General features: G+C 53.2%; 6 protein-coding genes across 6 annotated transcripts; 2 read left to right on the forward strand and 4 right to left on the reverse strand.

The window, feature by feature from the left end:
- Positions 1–845: 845 nt before the first annotated feature.
- AB675_10665 (Protein N-methyltransferase nnt1) lies at positions 846–1,660 on the forward strand (the record flags this gene model as incomplete). The annotated part of the gene is made up of 2 exons (XM_018139453.1): positions 846–998; positions 1,052–1,660. The coding sequence occupies 2 exons, from the start codon at positions 846–848 to the stop codon at positions 1,658–1,660; spliced, it is 762 nt and encodes a 253-aa protein (XP_018000587.1).
- Positions 1,661–4,172: 2,512 nt separating this feature from the next.
- On the forward strand, positions 4,173–6,502 carry AB675_10666 (Palmitoyl-protein thioesterase 1; the record flags this gene model as incomplete). Its single annotated transcript, XM_018139454.1, has 3 exons — positions 4,173–5,173; positions 6,002–6,154; positions 6,208–6,502. 3 exons carry the CDS (start codon positions 4,173–4,175, stop codon positions 6,500–6,502), a joined length of 1,449 nt encoding a protein of 482 aa, XP_018000675.1.
- Positions 6,503–7,239: 737 nt separating this feature from the next.
- AB675_10667 (putative mitochondrial chaperone BCS1-B) lies at positions 7,240–9,522 on the reverse strand (the record flags this gene model as incomplete). The annotated part of the gene is made up of 2 exons (XM_018139455.1): positions 7,240–8,331; positions 8,389–9,522. The coding sequence occupies 2 exons, from the start codon at positions 9,520–9,522 to the stop codon at positions 7,240–7,242; spliced, it is 2,226 nt and encodes a 741-aa protein (XP_018000724.1).
- Positions 9,523–10,187: 665 nt separating this feature from the next.
- On the reverse strand, positions 10,188–11,334 carry AB675_10668 (Enolase-phosphatase E1; the record flags this gene model as incomplete). Its single annotated transcript, XM_018139456.1, has 2 exons — positions 10,188–11,003; positions 11,146–11,334. 2 exons carry the CDS (start codon positions 11,332–11,334, stop codon positions 10,188–10,190), a joined length of 1,005 nt encoding a protein of 334 aa, XP_018000764.1.
- A 611-nt stretch (positions 11,335–11,945) lies between these two features.
- AB675_10669 (3-oxoacyl-[acyl-carrier-protein] FabG) lies at positions 11,946–12,990 on the reverse strand (the record flags this gene model as incomplete). Its single annotated transcript, XM_018139457.1, has 4 exons — positions 11,946–12,133; positions 12,226–12,364; positions 12,468–12,887; positions 12,961–12,990. 4 exons carry the CDS (start codon positions 12,988–12,990, stop codon positions 11,946–11,948), a joined length of 777 nt encoding a protein of 258 aa, XP_018000815.1.
- A 600-nt stretch (positions 12,991–13,590) lies between these two features.
- Positions 13,591–15,717, reverse strand: AB675_10670 (putative RNA-binding protein; the record flags this gene model as incomplete). The annotated part of the gene is made up of 4 exons (XM_018139459.1): positions 13,591–14,550; positions 14,675–15,381; positions 15,439–15,496; positions 15,553–15,717. The coding sequence occupies 4 exons, from the start codon at positions 15,715–15,717 to the stop codon at positions 13,591–13,593; spliced, it is 1,890 nt and encodes a 629-aa protein (XP_018000839.1).
- Between the last annotated feature and the right edge of the window lie 3,432 nt (positions 15,718–19,149).

Below are 19,149 nucleotides of genomic sequence, written 5' to 3' on the forward strand. Positions count from 1 at the left end.
GAAGGTGCTGATATCCGGCCTAAGATCTGATCGTGGCAGCAAAAGCAATGATGGATTTGGGATAGGGATGCCTTGTGAACGAAGTCGATGTCGACGCGGAAAATGAGAGCACAGACTAAACAATGGCTGAACCTCGGTATCGATGTACAATTTCAATCTGCCAATCTTGCGTGCTACGGTTACTTCCTCCTTCTGAGTCCTTCATCATCGAGGATTCGAGGTACAAACTCGGTTGTTATTCATCAAGCACCGAGTCCACATAGCCCTACCCACAACCTTCCGATCCGATGTCCACACTTACAGCTGTCCCACATCGGCTTCCCACCGATAACCTCGGTTTGTACACATCAATCATCCTCGAGTCCTCAATGTGGTGAAGCCAGCAGGCGTAAGCACTGTAGCTCCTAGTCTTTTGGGTTATCGCTGCCTTGCAGATAGTATTCAATTTGCCCGACGTGCTACGATGCCATCTCCTTGTAGCCAGAAGGAGAATGCAGAGGCAACAAATTGAAGATCGACGGAACGCGATAAATTCCGCGCCTGCTCGGGAAAAATCCCATGATCCCCACCAGCTACTGCAGGTCCCAGCGTCCAACCTACGCAGTTCATCGCCCTTACGTGCCAGGCTTCTGCATTGTGTTGTCTGAATGGGAGCAGAGTGCGATAGGTCTGCAGATGCACAGGGTCCAGCACTGTGCAACTTGAAGTCGGACTTGAAGCTAACAACTCGGGAGACTTTCGAGCCAGGGAGGACGCTACAGGTCTGAATCCGTTCAGGAATCGGTTGGTGATAGAAGCGGCAGGCTGGAGATGAGCCTCGTTTGAGTGCCACTCAGGATTCTGAGATGTCAGATGACGATGGTTCCGTCGATGGCGGCAACCTATTCCAAGAGCCTACAGGATACTACAAACCCGAGCAGGAGCCAACCTCTACCACTTTCGCTTTGATAGATGGCCGCACAGTGTCCCTCAGACTTGTAGGGCACAGTCCCCTCTGGGTTCGGATACCAATCAGATGTCTATTGACGCTCATGCTGATAGCTTTTGACAGGGACATCTTCTGTGGAATGCGGGTCAAGTCATTACTTCTTTTCTGGAGGACCACGCCGACGAGTTCATCAAGGACAAAAGCGTACTCGAGCTGGGTGCGGGCGCCGGGCTTCCCAGCCTCGCTGCTGCTGGTCTCGGAGCGAAGACTGTCGTTGTCACCGATTATCCGGATCACGATCTCATCGCCAACCTTCAATACAATATCGAGAATTGTGGTTTGGACCTGAGCAACACATACATCACTGCAGCAGGTTACCTTTGGGGTCAGTCTCCAGAGGCATTGCTATCGCGTCTGCCGGCCTCAACCGACCATTTCGACCTCATCATACTCGCAGACATACTCTTCAATCATTCAGAGCACCAGAAACTGATCCAGACGCTGCAACAGACTATGGGCCAGACCTCGTCCGCTCTAGTGTTCTTCACTCCCTATCGACCCTGGTTGCTGCAGAAGGATCTTGCTTTCTTCGAACTTGCCCGTGCTGGGGGCTTTTCAGTCACAAAAATTATGGAGCATACGATGGATAAAGTCATGTTTGAAGAGGACCCCGGAGACGAGCAGCTACGCCGTACTGTTTTCGGCTATCGACTGGCACGGCCTGACCCTTGAACGGCCTGTCTCCACGGAGAAGCTTACCTCTGACTTGCGATCCTGTGAGAGACGAACGACTGATTCCCGCGCCCGGCTTATTGTGCGCTGCCTGATACCTCCAGGCTGGTACATAATATAGGGTATGTCTGACAAGTGCTTGATTGTGGCAACGAACAATGCTTAAGCATAGGTTGAGAATCGACCACCAGCCGCAGTGCACCCGGCAGATAGCCTGAAATCATCCCGATATAGCGAAAACAGCTTGCGAGCTAATGCATGCAGAATGCCGTCATTCGGATTGGAGTGGGTCAACGTGGTGGGGTTGAGGCGACAGCAGGAAACCTTGGAATGGTATACCTCTTTTTGCTGCCACAATTCGTACTGTACTGTGTGTCAATGAAGAGGACGGAGATGGTTCACGAAGTGTACATGAACGTCAAGCATATGGACTCGGGTCATACTGCCTTTTGGCCAACGGAGGTCTAGAGCCCTACGCATGAAGCCTATTGTTATCAAGAGCGGCTTAGTGGCCTCGTCATGTTCACGGGTATCTACGTACACGAATCGAGCTGCACTAATTGTCTGTCTCCGCTTAGGTACACCAATGCCAGAGTAGGTGGGGGCGTGTTTGCGCGTTCATGCAGCTGGCTGCACAAGCATAGCACAGTAGTCTTGCCTCGCAGCTCGACAATCGCAAGCTTTTTCTCCAGCCGACAAGTCAAGGCACTCCCTGACCTGATGCTGGCTTCGGATCATTTCAGTCGTGACTAGCGACCTCCGAAGCTGCCTCACTGCAGGAAAAGCCAGCAGCAACACAGAGTGAACCACGGGACAGTCGGCATATAAAGGCCTGATATTACTGTGGAGAAGATTCGTTCAGCATTGAAGCGTTGCAGTTGCAGAAAATTAAAATCCCGCAAATTTTTCGAATACGCGGGGGCAGGTCGCGTTTTGCGTTTGACACGGGCAGGCACGGAGCTGCCCAACATGAATGATGTTCCCATCTCTCCTTTGTCCTTGCCGTTACTGAACCTTCCGCGGGTACCAGCTCCACCGTCGATACTGGTGTAGTACTTTAGATGCCCACTACCCCAGCTCTTAACGATCTCTGCCGGATAATTTCAAGACCACTCTCCTCCTCCGACTCGTGTGAATCCCTTCACGACTTTTCGTCAGCTCATGTCTAAAGCAGAAGCGTACGACTAGAGTCACGATGACCACGACAACGACACATTCTAAGCTCTCTGAGCAATCGTGAATGCCACGTTGTGCAGCCAGGCTCAACCATTCCTCACGATCAGCTCATTCCAGGCGTCACTGTGCTGGACACCACGACGGACCAGGACCAGGCATTACGACATCTACGAATCTGACGACTCTTCTCATTCTGCTACCAAAATGTGTCTTGCACACGTTCTACGATTCCGATGCAAGCATTCCCTTCTCATGAGCCTCGAATTCTGCAAATTGGGCCCATGTATGCGCATCAAGACTACGAGCCCGAAACTTCCACGACAACCTTTCCGATGCTACAGCTGTGAAAATCGACGAACGTCTTCAAGTCCGTCCAGTCCACCATCGAGACCGGCCTGTGCGACCTCTGTCTCAAGTATTGACTCAACCATGAGCAAGCTCTCAATGTCGTCTAGCGAACCATCTTCACCGCCACCGATGTATCGCGTGGTAACCGCTCCACTTCCAGGCGTAGCTCGCCAGCGACTGGCACGCTCTCTTACTGCCAGAACATCTCGCAACCACGACCCAAAAGCGCTAAATCGTTTTCATTCGCGTGCTCTTCCAATAGCCACACTTGCACACCACATTACACGAACCTTCCGACCTTTCTCCCACACCAGAACCACCCGTGTCCTCCTTGTCAGTTCGAGGACTACAAAGCTCGCGAGATGGCGGATACTGCGAGAAGAGCAAGGCTTCGGTTCCCGCAGTTGACGGACGAAATGTTGGTGGTGAACGGGAGAAAGCAGGAGGGCTGGCAAAGTTCCTTGACAGAGGAAATTTACGTTGATGAGGAGTGTACGCGGGAACGAGAGCTGTGGCTGCACACATACAGAGCCTGGACTCAAGAGCTGGCGAAGATCAATGTCTTACTCTCAGCTGAGGATGGCTTGGCTTTGGCAGTGGAATTCTAACTTCTTTACTTGCTTTGAGATACCCCATGCATTTCAGACCGTGGCGTTGAGGACGGCTTGAACAAATCTTCGGCCGTCATGGCATGGACGTATTGAGGCGACTTTTCGGCGGGATACTGAATGAATTATGTTGATCAAGGACTTGTATGTTCATTCTCCTATGCACTTTGTAGTCGTGTAGTACTGCATTCACTGCCTGGTGGCGTTGCGGCGATCCTATTGCTGTAAGCGCCAAGAGGTATCGCCCAGTCGTTCCTGCATGCATTCGGGATCACGGACGCAGGCAGAACTGTTTCTGTCTCCTTGATACTTCGCTCTCACTTCTCAGCGCTGGTCGCAGGAACTGAACATCGTCTAATCACTGTAGAATAGCACGCGCCATGTACTTCTCCCTGCCACTTTTCGCGGCCCTGGTGCCCCGCGCTCTTTCCTTCGTCATCCTTCCTGAGGCCGAGATCTTTGCTGAGTTGCCAGCCAACGTGCCCCTTCGATCTACAGTCCACGAACGCCCAAGCTTGAAGAACGCTGAAAAAGATGACACACCACTGCCCGTCGTCATCTGGCATGGTTTGGGCGACTCAGCTGACGCGGACGGTATCAAAGACGTGATGTCCCTAATAGACGAGATTCACCCTGGCACATACACCCAAGCGATCTCACTCGGCAAGTCGGCAGGCTCCGCAGATAGGTCCGCCTCGTTCTTCGGCAACGTCACCGAGCAGGTCGAGCACGTATGTCAAGAGCTAGCAAAGGACAACATCCTGCGCACCGCGCCCGCAATCGATGCCGTCGGCTTCAGCCAGGGAGGGCAGTTCCTACGTGGCTACATTGAGAGGTGTGGTCACTGGGCGCCGCCCGTGCGAAGTCTGATCACATTCGGAAGCCAGCACAACGGTATTGTCGAGTTCCAGTCGTGCAAGACGACGGACTGGATCTGCCATAGTGCGAATGCGCTGTTGCAGAGCAGCACTGTGTGGAGCTCGTTCATTCAGTCTAGATTGGTGCCCGCGCAGTATTACAGGCCAGGCGGCGATATGGAGAACTATCTCGAATACTCGAACTTCCTCGCGGATATCAATAATGAGCGGAAGGTGAAGAACGCGACGTACAAGGAGAATCTCGCGAAGCTCGCCAAATTCGTCATGGTCGTCTTCAAGGATGATCAGACCGTCATTCCGAAGGAGTCGGGCTGGTTTGCAGAGGTCAATCATACGGAGACGGATGCAGAGAAGCGTGTGACCCGACTGCAGGATCGCCAGATCTACGAGGAAGACTGGATCGGTCTAAAGCAGCTGGACAAGAAGGGCGGGCTTGTCTTCGAGGAGGTTGCTGGTGAGCATATGCAGCTGAAGGACAAGGACCTCAGGCGGTTGTTCAGCAAGTATTTCGGGCCTTTGGAAAGGGACCAGGGCGATGACTATCGGCTAGAGCTCTAAACTGGCGTTCAGTAACTAAGGAGAACATGAATCACAACCTCTCGAGAATTGACAGCTGAGCTTCTGTCGAATGTGCTGCCCACATGCGCTGTCGCCAACTTGCGAGTACGACTTCATTCGGAAGTTGTCGACGATCGGCCTCTAATAGAATCAGCAGCATTCAAAAAGCCATAAGATGCCGCAGGGGCGATGTTAGTTCAGACTGTACCAATGTGCCTGACCCTGAATCATGCATCCAATAGTGAAGAGCTCCTTGCCAAGTCAATGCAGTGATCATTCACTTCTGTTGGAAGGTATGAGTAAGTCGTTGTCTTGCTCTTGACTTCTTCATTTCTTTTCTTCTACGTCGCAAAGAGATTGAAGAGGCATTCAATTCAGGTGGTTGCCATATCAAGCTAGCTTCTGCTGCTGTTACTTAACGGCACGAGTCTTTCTATGATGAATATGAGAGTGCGTTTCTCCGACCGTCAATAGTGCCGGTCCGGTACGTACAAGTGAACTCGTTAAAAGGTGAAACTCTGCTTGAAGGTCGATTCACATCCAGTCATTCCAAGCTTCGCACTCCAGATCATGCGTTACAGTTTTCATCAACACTTCTCAACAGCACGAGACCAATGGTTTACTCCTTGTGAGCCTCGCTTCGTTGATCAGAGGGCGTCATCGATCAAAAGCACCCCTGTCTGATCTAGCCTTGCCGTTCCAATCAGGTCATAAGCCTAGCACCAAGTCCATGATATTTCACGCTACGTTCACAGGTACTTACATCTGCTGAGTGTAGTGACCGAGGAACAGCCTGTACATCGGAAGCGGGGGCTACATATCAGTTGCTACGCCGAAGAGGATCACCTGGGTGCCTACGCCTTCCGTACTATCCTACGCTACACCACAGACATCACTCGCAAAGCCATCTCCAGCAAGCTCGACAGGTTAGTCAGGCCCAACATTCAGAATTTCACCAGGACATCCGATCACCCATTAGCCAAAGCATGTTCCCTCCCTCGACCCCAACGGCCCACGCCACATGGTCCCGCGCCAACTACCTCATCTCCACAGACCCATCCCTCGTCGACATGGAAGCCCTCAACGCCGCCTTCGACTCCGACTTCCTCTACTGGGCCAAACCCCTGCCTCGGGACGTCATACGTACCATGCTCGACAACGGACTGAGCTTTGGACTTTACGACACCTCTACACCATCCGAGAATGAAGCCACCAGCGCAGACATCAAGACTGAATCCACCCGGCCTGGCCCTCTGATAGCTTCGCCCGCCTGATCACAGACCTGACAACATTCGCCTACTTGACCGACGTCTACATCCTCCCCCAATATCGTAAACAGCACTTGGGAGAATGGCTCATCAAGTGCGTCCAGGAAACGCTCGACACGATGCCCTATCTGCGCCGGTGCATGGCGATCCTGGGCGATGAAGGGCTGGCGAAGTGGTATGAGCGGCATATGGGCATGAAGATGCTGGAGCTGGGGAAGAGCGATGGCAGCCAGAACATCTGGGTTATTCAGCGGAGGGGTGAGGGGAGTTCCTTCGGCTGATAGGACGTGCCGCTTTGGGAAGGCACGGGAGTGTGTTCTGAGGGTTTATGGACAATCCGGCAGGCTTCGCAGGTGCGAAACAAACTGTCCAGAAGAGAAGTGATGTCGGGAGCATTGAGCCAGGAAGGCGCGATCGGTGATGCAACGCGCGGCAAGTCCGGGGCATGGACCCCAGTGTGGGCCGCTGAAGGAACAAGGCTGAGGAGAGATCCTATGGCAGCTCCCTTCAGGCTTGAATAGATAAGACGTTGGCTTAGATGGTTTATATAGCTAATGCTGGTTGCACTAGCAACATCTTCAAATGCATGCTGATCTGAGTTTTGATGGTCCTGTGGCCCGCAGCTCTCACTCCCTGGTCGTCAGACCATGAATATATTCAGTCTTGAAAATCCCAATCAACCAACCAGTCTAGGCTCCCAGCGAAGCCATCTCTGCCCATTGCTGAACCCGAAATCCCATTCACTAATCGAGAATGACCTCCTCAGCAAAGGCCGCCTGAGCAAGCGCTTGCTCGCGAATAAGTTCCTGCTGCTGCAGAGATTGTTGAGCCTCCGCTGCTAGAACGTGATTGCTGACATCGCCACCACCGCTACCGGCGTCCATGTTACCCTTGAGCGCCTTCATGCGCTTCTCATGCTCCAACTCACGCTTGAGCTTCTTCTCAGCTTTCCGCTTCTCGTACTCCTCTTTCTCTTTGCGTTCCTCCGCGGCCCACGCAGCCGCCTCACGGACTGCGAGGTGTGGTTGGTCCACCTTGCCTAGGAGGTAGTTCTGGACGGAGGCGAGAGAGTGCTCCTGCGCTGGAATACGTTGCGAGAATTGGGTGGCGAGTTTGTCTAGGACTTGCGGCTCGAGCGGTGTATAGTGGAAGGACAATTTTGGAGCAGCAGACGCACCACTTGGCGGTAAAGGAGTAGATGCTGCTTCCAAACCAGTAGCCTTGGCTGAACCATCGTTCTCATCTTCGGTGCCGTGCGTAGAGGGTGTGGGAGAAGAGTCTGTGGAGTCGTCCCCGGCGCCGCTTATTTTAGCACTAGCTGGAAAGGACTTCTCGTTGCTTGTTTCGTTGAAGAGAGAAGTAGAGCTGTTGCTCGAGCCATCCTCCAAGATAGTCGACTTCTCATCAGTACCAGCCGGCGTGACCGTGGCCAGCTCCTCGTGCATACCGGTTGAGGTTGCCAACATTGCCTTGTTGGTGCTGGTTGTGGATGCTGTCGAATTGACGCTCGTACCTTGCCCTGGCGCGACCAAAGGACCACTTGCATCGTCAAGAGTGGCGTGTTCGTCCCGGTACATGCGATGGAAGATATCGTACAGCTGTTTCGGGCTCGCATTCTTGAACTCAATCTTGGTATCGATACGTCCGGGTCGTGTAAGAGCTTTATCGAGCGAGTCCGGAGCATTGGTTGTCATCACCACAATATGGCCCTCGGGGGCAGCTATACCGTCAAGCGCGTTCAGAACTCCAGACAGTGTGACATTGGTGATACGTGGAGGTGGTATTCGATGTCTGCGAGGGAAAGTTCCATCAGGGAGGAGGCCTGTATTGAGGTACTGGCCGAAAGGTAAGCTTTGAACATATTGTGGGATGGCATTGCAACAAGCACTTACGTTGTTTGCTGGTAGGTCGTAGATGCTACTGTCGTCGTCTTCAAATTCCTCTTCTCGCTTGAGTCCAGCGGAGTCTATGTCCTCAAGGAGCACAAGCACTTTTGACGATGGGAGAGCGTTAAAGAGCTGCGACAGGAAGGTATCGCTCATCTGAGCGTCGCGCAGGCTGAGACTGTACACATTGAGGCCGAAGTGACCAGCCAATGCCATGGCCAATGAGCTCTTGCCATTACCTGGTGGTCCATAGAACAGATAACCTCGCCGATGTGGGATACCCCTCGATCGATATCTTGCCGCCGTGTCCGCATGCAAAAATCTTGCCACATCATGCTCAATCAGCTCTCGCTGATGGCCCGCCAGGTAGACCGTATCCAGTGGCCGACAAGGCTTGACCGCATGCTTTCTCCAGATACCAGTTGAGTTGTCATCCCAAGCATAATTTTGGTGATTAGGAAAGGGTGTGAAGAGAGTTGTTGCTGCTTTTTCTCCATCGTTCGAGTGTTCCTTGACTGCCTCGTCCAGTATTGCCGCAATTGGCGACACAGAGTTTCCCAGGGTCCAGATCATCAGTGACTTCCTAGTTACGGCTCCAGTCTCTGGGGTGTTCTCAACGTTTAAAGTTTGGGTCAGCCAGAAGAAGCGTCCCTTATGCCGGAACATTCGCACGTTGTAGTTCCGTCGAAGGAGAATATTCGTTGCATCGACACCTTCAGGGGTCGTGGTGAGGTCCTCTTGAGTGTCCCATGGCCGCCAGGAGTGCTTCGACTGCAATGACCTCGCTGTGATGAGCTCGCGATGTGTCATAGATGGCTTTTGTTTGTCGAGCCATCGTTGAAAGCAGCCCATGAGCTCGTCGCCATACTGTATCTTGATCGACGATGCACATAGCTTGACCAGATATGCGACCAAGCTCTTCAACTTCGCTTGGGTGTACCGGTATGTGAGCTGTACCACAACGGCAGCGCTGAGAAGTTTCCATAGCCGAGGGAAGCGTTTCGAGATCTCCTTGACTTGAGGATAGAGCAATGCAGCAATGAACGCAGGGAGGCCCACACTATTTGAGAAGAACGAGAATGGGTCGAATGCGTCGCCTCCGAGACTAGGCGTTGTATCTGGGGCCGGTGCGAGATCCATGGTGATATCTGGATAAACTGGAGGTATGTATCGGGGCAATCCTCGCTTGCGCCGTGGACGATGTGATGGCATGAAGGATCAAACATGTAGCTGTGTGGAACAACTAGGTTGCAGATGGCATCAGCCTGATCGGAGAAGCGAAGACGTGACTGTCAGATCCTGAAAGTGAATAGGTCAGTGTCGAAATGGAAGTCAAATTCGTCTACACTTGCCTCGTGAGTAAAGGAGCGACGGGACATCATCATCCTAATAGATTTGACACACTCGACAGAGAAGTAGAGACGTGACACAAGCCTGGTGAAATTTGTCGGTCAGGCTCAACTGGTCCGCGGGGTTGCCTGTTTGCCTTGGGCTAGATCGGCTGCCTGCTGCTATGCAGGCTTGGCATACAATATGCAGCAAGGATCTTTCAGCTTCTCCAGGATCCAAAGTTCCGATTGCCAGGTTCGTCGGTCGATATGTAATTCTCTAGCATCCTCCAGCTAGACAGATACGCAACGATAATGTGATAGCGTACCGAGGTCGCCATTCTCCGTGCCACCGATCCCCAAATTGTTGCACATCCCCGGCATGCCTTAAAATCAGCGTCATTCTGTCAGAGGTGACTGAACTGGTCTGCATGACCCAGAAGCGCTCTCACAGCTCCTGGGAGGGAAGACCACCCTTCATAGACCCAAATGCTGAAGACTTTGCACGATTCTGTATCTTCCCCGTTCCTCCTCACTCAAAGGCTTGTTCCCTTCTCGCTCCACCACTATAGCCCGCATCCCGGCCTCGATCGCTGCATCGATCTCGGCTGGCACATCACTAAGAAATAGAATCTGTGCTGGCTGGACATCTAGATCCTTCGCAATGGTGCTGTACGAAGACGCCGAGGACTTAAGACCAGCGTTGGTCGTATCGTAATAGGTGGTCACAGAAGGGTTGAGATCACGGGTCGGGGAATTCGATTTGGCAAGAGCTGTTTCTGATCCCGTCTTCGTGGAGGCCTCTGATGGAGTCTGAACGTGTGCAAATAACAGCTTCTGCGCGAAGACCGAACCGGATGAATAGATCGCTATCTGTCTCAGCGAGTCTGAAGTAGCTTCTGGTGTGGTGACTCCATTCGCCTTTACATCTTTGTCAACCGAGGCTTGTCCTGCTTCGGACATGTTGGGACCGGCCGACTTTTCGTTAGCTTGGGCTGGATCACCATTCGTACTAGAAGTTTTCGAGGGCCAGCGGTCGAAGAAATCTAGGACATCCTGATACAAAGGCGTAGAGTAAGCACCAGTCTTGTAGCCATCCTCCCACAGATAGCCTTGTAGGTTCTTCAAGTAAGCGATCTTGACGTCTCTTTCGGTCAAATCCTTCACATGAGCCTCAAGAGCGGCTGGCGAAGCTCTATGCTCGGCTGGGAATGCGTCTCGATACGGTGCAAAATTTGGCGAGTCCCATTGGGTTTCCAAGACTAAAGGAAGCGCTTTGAGGGCATACGGGAACTGCAGCAATCCTTGTTAGAATATTGCTGGGCTTCGCCCACGGAGTCATCCACTTGCCAGTGTTTCCTTCACGAAACTGATTGGACATATTGTACCCTCTGAAGAGACGAGGCATCAAACGTCAGCTGAGGATGACACGTACTTGCGTCGGATCAGACTTGGCACCCCCGGTTGGCTTACCGATGTCTAGGAGAACAACCTTGATGTTGTGCAGGTCCGATTGGGGAGCCGATTGCAATGCTTGAGACTGCTTGACTTTCTTTTCGGGACTCGATGCACCATCCAGGCCAGCCGGATTGGCGGCGCGTTTGGTCGACCTAGTAGAGACCATGGCCAAGCTTCTGTTTCCTCGAGTCCGTGTCTGAGGCCTGGAAGGTCCAGCTAAGCTTGTGGCTGCTTGACAGCCCGTATTTGAGCTTCTAGAAATGCCACACTGAATCTACTAGCATTCCGGCGAGGCTTTTCAGAAGGTCTGAGGCACAGATTCCATTGTGCGAGGTTGGTGGGCCGTCCTACGAAAGTGAAAAGTCGGGGGTCGAGGCACCTCTCAATGGCGTCGGAGCGGAAGAAGTGTTCGCCCGAACATTCTCCGTGTTCACAGCAAATGAGCAGGGAAGGGACACACGACCACCACAACTCTCCAATCTGCCACACACAAGAGTCATAACGGTGAAGGGCTCTTGCACGACCGAATGATGGCATGCTTCTCAAGTTAGAGTCCGCCTGCATTGAAATTTCTTGTCATCCGGTTTCACTTATGTCCATGGTAGTCACCTATTGACAGCTGAACCAAGCTAGCGGCACCCTGATCATGGCTTGCAGCATGCTCTCCTGAAAGTACCACTCTTCTTCGTCTGTTGGGCCCGCCAGGTCACATACTACAGGCACTGCCCTTCCCTGCCGCTATGCCGTCCACATGTCGCCACACACTCGACCCATTGCCTAACACACCCAGCCACCATCAACATTATACACAGCACCGGTAACAAAGCTCGCATCATCGCTCAACAAGAATGCGATGACCTTGGCGACCTCGATCGGTTCAGCACGCCGCTTCTGTGCTGTGACCTGCAGTCCTCGTGCTACATCTTCGGGATCTTCGCTGGCGGAGAGAGGCGTGTTGACTGAACCTGTACGTGGCGTTATGACATATGTCATCAGGGGAGGGCTCTGGAGCGGTCGGCGAGCCGCTCAGGCTTATAGACCGGGTCTTGTAACACACCTGGAGCCACACAATTCACCCTGATGTGCTGGTTCTCCTTTGCTGCGGTTCTCGTGGCAGCGATAACAGCAGCTTTAGACGCGGCGTAGGCGATGTTGCCTGGTGCACCGATCTGTCCGAATGTGCTCGCTGCCGAGACCTGTAGTGCGATCCATGCGTTAGCGAGCAAAGCCCCATGAGTCAAACTGGCAACCCAGGAGTGCTTTGTGACTCAGTGATCCAGCCGGCCTTTTGACACTCACAATACTACCACTCGCAACACGTCCGCCTTGCTCAGCTGCCTGCTTCATCGCTCTCACTTGCGCCCGCAGACATCGAAACACGCCCCCGGCGTTGACGTCCATAGTCCGTGCCCACTCCTCGTCTTCCACGTACTCAACATTCTTCGCCTTGCAAATGATGCCCGCCATGTTGACCGCCCCATCCAACCGTCGGTACTTCGCTAAAATCATCAACGTCCAGTCATCTACGTCCTCGGTGGAAGTTACGTCAACAACCATGTGGGAGTGATCTTGGCCTGGATGGCGGTCGGTGGGGAGGGTATCGTAGGCCGCTCTCAGGGTCTCAGAGTTGATGTCGGCGAGCGAGATGTTGGCTCCGAGGGACGCGAGATGTTTTGCAACGGCATAACCCATCCCGGAACCGCCGCCAGTGATAGCGATCTATATACATGGAGCTGTTGGTGAACGGAGTCGGTGACACTATAGGATACCAGGAAGAGGTAATACAACTTACCACTTTGCCTCCGAAGCTTGAGGACGACATGGTCCCGTTCCTATTCGATCTGTACTCTTGTCTGGAGAGTGAAGACAGAATGTGCCATCGCCTGTGCTCTGATTCCCTGGAGTGCTCTGTTGTCACAGGGCGGAGAAGATCGACGCCAGCTTGTCGATGGATTGGCATGATCTATATCAACCTTGGCAATGTTGTCACAGTAGGGGCCGCCTCAGGTGTAATGGAAAGGCGCTTTGATGTTATGCACACTGCATTCTCCCTCGCTATGATATCTGCTATCAGCTCACTATGTCCTACTGATATCTTCTACGATCACTGCCACCTCTTGCTTTATACATACTGTTCGCCATGTTCATCCATACCACGAAATGAAACTGTGGAAATGAAACCCTTCCGCTGTCCTGAGCACCCCTCCAGCTAAGCTATGCTACACCCGCAGATGAGTCCTTTGCCGACGCCTCGCTAAAATTCACGTAGAATCCGTACAGTAGCCTTCATCTTTTCTTGCGGCCGTGGCGTCGCACCATAACCGTAGAGCCCTCCCAGCGGCAATCCTCTCCCTGAATGACTGAAGCGAGTCTCAAGCTCACTCTCAAGCTCACTCTCAGGCTCACTCTCAAGCTCAGCCGCCTAAGCTGGGCTCTTAGCACCTTGCGGGTTGCCATTGCGACGAGCACCTTGATTCTCGTCGTTCACATTGAGACCAGCGAGCGAAGAGTTGAGAAAAGCAAACGGATCGGGAGCTTGTTCATTGCCGTAGAATCCATTTTGCGGAGCGTGACCAGACTGCGCAGTTGTGTCAGCGGCACCACTGAAAGCAGCCTGTGCAGCAGGACCAAACGAATGCTGGGAAATGTTGCTTGAGGAATAGCCAGGCGTCATGCCGCCCATTTGAGGGAATCCAGCAGGAGCACCCATGGGTGGCATGCCGTAGGTGTTCGGTGGAGCCTGAGCAAAGGCAGCGCCGGATCCGAATGCTTGAGCTCCTGGTCCGTACGGCCCTGCGCCTTGGTCAGCACCCATCGGTGGTGGTCCCATGCCAAAGTTCGGTGGCGGTGCCATCTGCTGTCCATAGCCACCTTGCTCGACAACAATCGCGGCGGTGGCTCGAGGTGCGCCACAACGAAGGCAATTCACGTTCTTAGCGAAGTTGTGGTATTGACAGCCTTCGGAGCCACAGCGCCAATCGCCAGCTCGGAATGGTACCGGTCCGTTACCGCGACCACCATGTCCACCATGATGACCGTGACCTCCGTGATGGCCATGACCGCCGTGATGACCATGATGACCGTGATTGCCAGGATACATTGGAGGCCCATAGTTGCCAGCATATTGATTATAGCCACCGTTGTACGGGTCAGGAGCCGGTCCGGCGGCTGGAAAGGAGCATCTGAAGCATGCTGTCCGTCGTTGGAAGTTGGAGAAGCCGCATGAAGGGCAGTTCCAGTCACCCGGACGAGGGCGGTTCTTTGATGGCGGGAATGGCGTGAGTATCTCAGTGGCTCTATCGAGCACTCTCGCGGAACTAGGTGACACCTCGATGGCCTTCTCGTTGAGGGCGCGGCCGTTCATGCAGAGCGATTCAGCGGCCTGATTTGAGTCAGTGTTGGGGTAGAGGTAGCCAGCCATCGCCGCTCGATAGTACGAAGTCATTCGAGACGATGGAAATGGCAGACGGCTTTCAACATAAATGCTAGGAGATGAGAATGCTTACCTCTTCGTGTGAAGAGAAGACCGCGAAGCCAGACCCCGTGGGCTTGTGCTGATCAGGAGTTCTGAGCGTCCAAAAAGCAATTGGTCGACCGCCGAATTGAGTGAACCACGATTCTAGTTCCGACTGAGTGGTATCGTGGGGCAGACCATTCATGTGGAGGACCTTACTCCTTTCCTTGAGAAAGGCGTTGACGTCGGCTCGTGCATCCATTGGTCTAGTCAAAATCTCGGGATGTTCTGAAGCAGGTTGAGATTTCCGGATCAGGCCGCGAAGTACCCTGGTCAAGGTGATGGCTTCTTCCATAGCGCGTCTCGGAGAGGCTGGAGCCAAGGCTTGGAGATGGAACGGCAGATTGTGTTTGATGGGAGCGGATGACTGCACAGGCTCCACCTCAAGTGCGGCACAAATGTTTGCCAACGAGCTCGGTCCGAATGTAAGAGTCTCTGGATGGTGTACTTGCCACCGAGAATACTCAGAGCGCAGATCGAAGGTACGAGAGTGCTGGAGATATGCAGGCAGCACAACGCTCTTGTCCCGGGCTTCACGTGGCAGCTGCACCCTCAAATCCCAGGAATCCAAGGTGACAAAGGAGAATTCGAGGTTGTTCTTGATCACATGCTCTTGAATGAACTGGTCAAATCTGGAGATTGCATCACGGAAAGAGCCTGCGTTTCGGACACTTTCCCAGGTCAGGGTCGTCAAGCTGGCTGAGACAGGAAGATCAGTATGAGACACCTCAGTGACGGTCTGTCAGGAGCACTCACTGCATAGCGGGGTGACGGGAGTGGACTGAGGCTTGATGAGCACGCTTTCGCGGTGTAGCTGTGTAAGACATCAGATGTGTGCTTCAATCTTTGACCTGTGGGGGGGAGGCGCACCTCATCACAGGTTTTGCTGTCAAGCAGGATCCAACCCAGCTCGATGACCTCGGCTGAATCTTTCTGGACATATACTCCGTGTTCGTCGCACGTCGTAGCCACATGAATGACCACATATCGGTCCAGCTTGGGTGCCGCGGGTGCGGGAGTCGGGTTGGAGGCCATACTGATACACAATTGTGGACTGATCTAACGGCCGGCAAAATGTGATCGTGAGGTATACGGAACGACGACGGGAACGACGATAGAAGCTGCCGCATCCGTAAGCATGTACTATATCAGATCTACTGCAGGAACACTCACGCTTGAGGTTAAGATGAGGACCCAGAAAAGGCAGACCACCAACGCCAAAGATGAAGTATATAGGTCAGACTCTGTACACGAGTAGAGAAGGTCGTGCAGTGATCACCACCTGCCACACACTGCAACGATCTGGCGGCTAAGGACGGTGAGGATGATGGCTAGATGAAGCCTCAAGATATGGTCGGGAACATGGAGTGATGAGTTCTTGAGAATTGCCGCCATTCTCCACTGCAGCAAAGTTGGAGCGGCACCCTCGTCCTTTCGGCCTAAACAGGCATCAAGGCTCGCTTACACAGAGACTCTTCGACTGGCTGACTGGTGCTCTACATCAACATGTACAACATAGCACATACAGAGCTGGTCCAATGCCCATCGTCGTCGTCGTGACCTGCGAACAGACCCTGTCCCTGGACGAAGCATTCCTCAACGGCCAAAAGTTTCGTGCGGAGAAAGTGAAAGTCACTGCCAGTGCGTCAATGACCGAAGTCACAGGCATCAAGGAACTTGGATCCAGGATACCCGGGCGGGCCCCCTGGTGATCGGTGCTGAAGCTGTCATTCGGGCTGTCTACTGTCGTCTATCACTTCATGACCATCATGTACTGCAACTATGCTTCGAGTCCATCATAGAAACCCGTCACCCATCTGTGAACGCCATGCGTCGATCACTCCGGCATTCAAACATTGACTGCATTGACAGGTCTGGCAGCGCTGCATCTACCCGGGCCAAACTGACCGAAGCAAACGTCTTTTGCATTGCCTAGAGGACTTCATTGCAGGCATCGCGCATTATCGGCGAACAGCAAACGTTGACCTGTCGCTGGGTCACCAAGTTCACATCTGTCCTTGTGGCGAACGTTGATGAATATGGACGATAATATATCCGTCTATCAAGCGTTCGAACGCAACGTTGCAATTCGCCATCTCGCTGAACTCAGGAGTCTCGATCGATTACTTTGAGACCCCGTCGAGGTGCATCAAGCAACAATCATGCCAGGTCACACTGCTTGTTTCCAAGATTGGCAGACACCTGTCGGCACCGTGCATCCGCTGCAGGCTGTCCACATTCTACCATCCTCAGCGTTCCACCTCACATTAGAACCGTTCCCCCGAGAAGGGGAGGAGGCTGCCAAACCATTCGGTACCGCACCCACACCCCAGGCTACGACTTGCGCTATCTTTGCAAACCACGACATGAATTCAGCTGGAACACGCTGTCATGGTTCGTGTCAGCTAACCGCCTGATGCCCAAGACAAGTATGCAGGGCATCAGCCACGGTTACGCAAACCCGCTCGACGCACTTCCAAAACGGCCGTCAGGCTCAGCCTGGTCGAAAGAAAAACCACTTCCACCCCTGAACTGATCAACTCACAGTCGGCTCGTCTCAACAATGGTAAGATCGACCACAGCCTCGTAGCCGTTGTATCCCACACCCCGCACATTCCACGCTGATCTTGCTTCTTCTTGTGTATTGCCTGCAGCATCTGTGGCTTTGGCATAGATCGTCTGGCCCTTTCCAGTCGCCACCCTCACTTTCGCAGTGAACAGAACCCATGCCCATTTGGAAGCATTCTCGCCGCCACAGTCCAGATCCGCATCAACCCAGCTCCTTCCCAGGTCGCCGGAAATCTCAACGCGAACGATCGGCCCCGAGCTGCCTTGTGGCACAGCATACCCTTTGACTTCGACGAGCCCTGATGCCGGCAATACAACAGTCGAGCCCGACTCAGGCGAACTGATGCACGAATTTATCGGCATTTCGCACATTGATGGGATCTTGGACCAGTACTGTTCCGCAACGTCCATGTTGGTGACCTGTGGCGGAAGAATCTTGTAGTCTCGTTGCTGGTAGAAGCATGGCGATTCGCACTCCGAAACGGTTACACGATCCAACCATTTGACCGAACGGGCGCCCAGAACACCAGGACACACCACTCGAACAGGAAAGCCATGCCGGGGCGCTAGAGCTTTACCATTCATCTGTCAAGGATGATCGTTAGTCACGGATGTTGGGCATCAAGCCGATCTTTTCTAGAGGCCATGAAGCAAAAACTCCCGCCGGGCGGCCTCTGCAGGAAATTTCAAAGTTTGAATAAGACATACCTTCAGTGCCAGTATGACATCCATGTCAGGATTCATCGCCCTCTCTAACGGGATCGACCCACCATAGTATTCATCGTCCTGGGTCTGCGTTCCCACGCTCGCAAACTGGACATGTCTGCTTTGGACGCTGGAGTCCTCCTGAACGGTATCTGCGGCCAGTAGGATGTCACGCAGTCGTGGGCCTTCGAAGACACAGTTCATCAACGCCGCGTCAAACCAGTCCACACCGCAGACCTCTTTGATTCTCGTTCTCATCGAATGACGCCGATTGCCTGCGCACTGTAAGGCACAAGTGACTTTGTGCTGCGGGAAGTCGTGGGCCATGTCTGCTGCGGTGAGTCCGAGCTGGTACTTGACCAGTCCATCGATTTTGACGATGTGTTCGTCGGCAGATATGTGCTGGATAGGTCCGTGGTTTCGATCATACGACACAGCCGCCGTGCATGTCAGAAAGCTAGATATTGGTCCTCAGTCAGCGATCCGATCTCAAGCAGATTCCTCTCTGGGACTTTTCAGTTCAGCATCTCCGCTCTCGCTCTCCCACTTCATAACGGCAACGAATGAGTCTCGCAGTCTGGTCAAGCCGGTCTCTCTGTCAGCTCAGCTCAGTCTTGCTGTCTGGTCAAATTGGTTTTCGGTTCCCCTCGAAGCACTCTCTTCGTCTTGTCAGATCAGTCTCTCCCTTTTGTGACAGTGACTTCGATCTTGCAAATGCAAATCGATAACTACCAAGGAACGCTCGAGTGACAGCCACAAGGTCTTCCATCTTGTTTGTGAAATACAGTATTTCGACGCAGAGCACGCCCTGGGTCGCAAAATGGCGGCAGGTGACCTATCGGGAAGTGCTCAAAACCATTCAAGCTTACCTGCTAGTGAGAGCTTCCATCGTCGGCTCACGATTCACCGGCTCCGTGACCGTTCCATCCTGGGCTGTGTCGACCTCGGCCTGCAGAGGCATCAGACATCCGTCTCCAGCGGCTGGAATTGGTCGTAGACACTTACGACAACCATACTTGCAGGCGAATCTCTGTTGGCAGATAGTCTTGAGGGCTGCAGGACCGGTAGTGACTGATGCAATCACTTTTCACGATGGAAACGCAGTATTCAACGGCTCTACAAATAAATGGTGCGAAGATGTATCAGGAAAACCGGGAAAGAAGAAGTGCGAAACTTTGAGAGACTCGGGAGGTC

The sequence above is a fragment of the Cyphellophora attinorum genome (genome assembly GCF_001299255.1).
Source record: "Cyphellophora attinorum strain CBS 131958 chromosome Unknown Contig11, whole genome shotgun sequence".
Taxonomy (NCBI): domain Eukaryota; kingdom Fungi; phylum Ascomycota; class Eurotiomycetes; order Chaetothyriales; family Cyphellophoraceae; genus Cyphellophora; species Cyphellophora attinorum.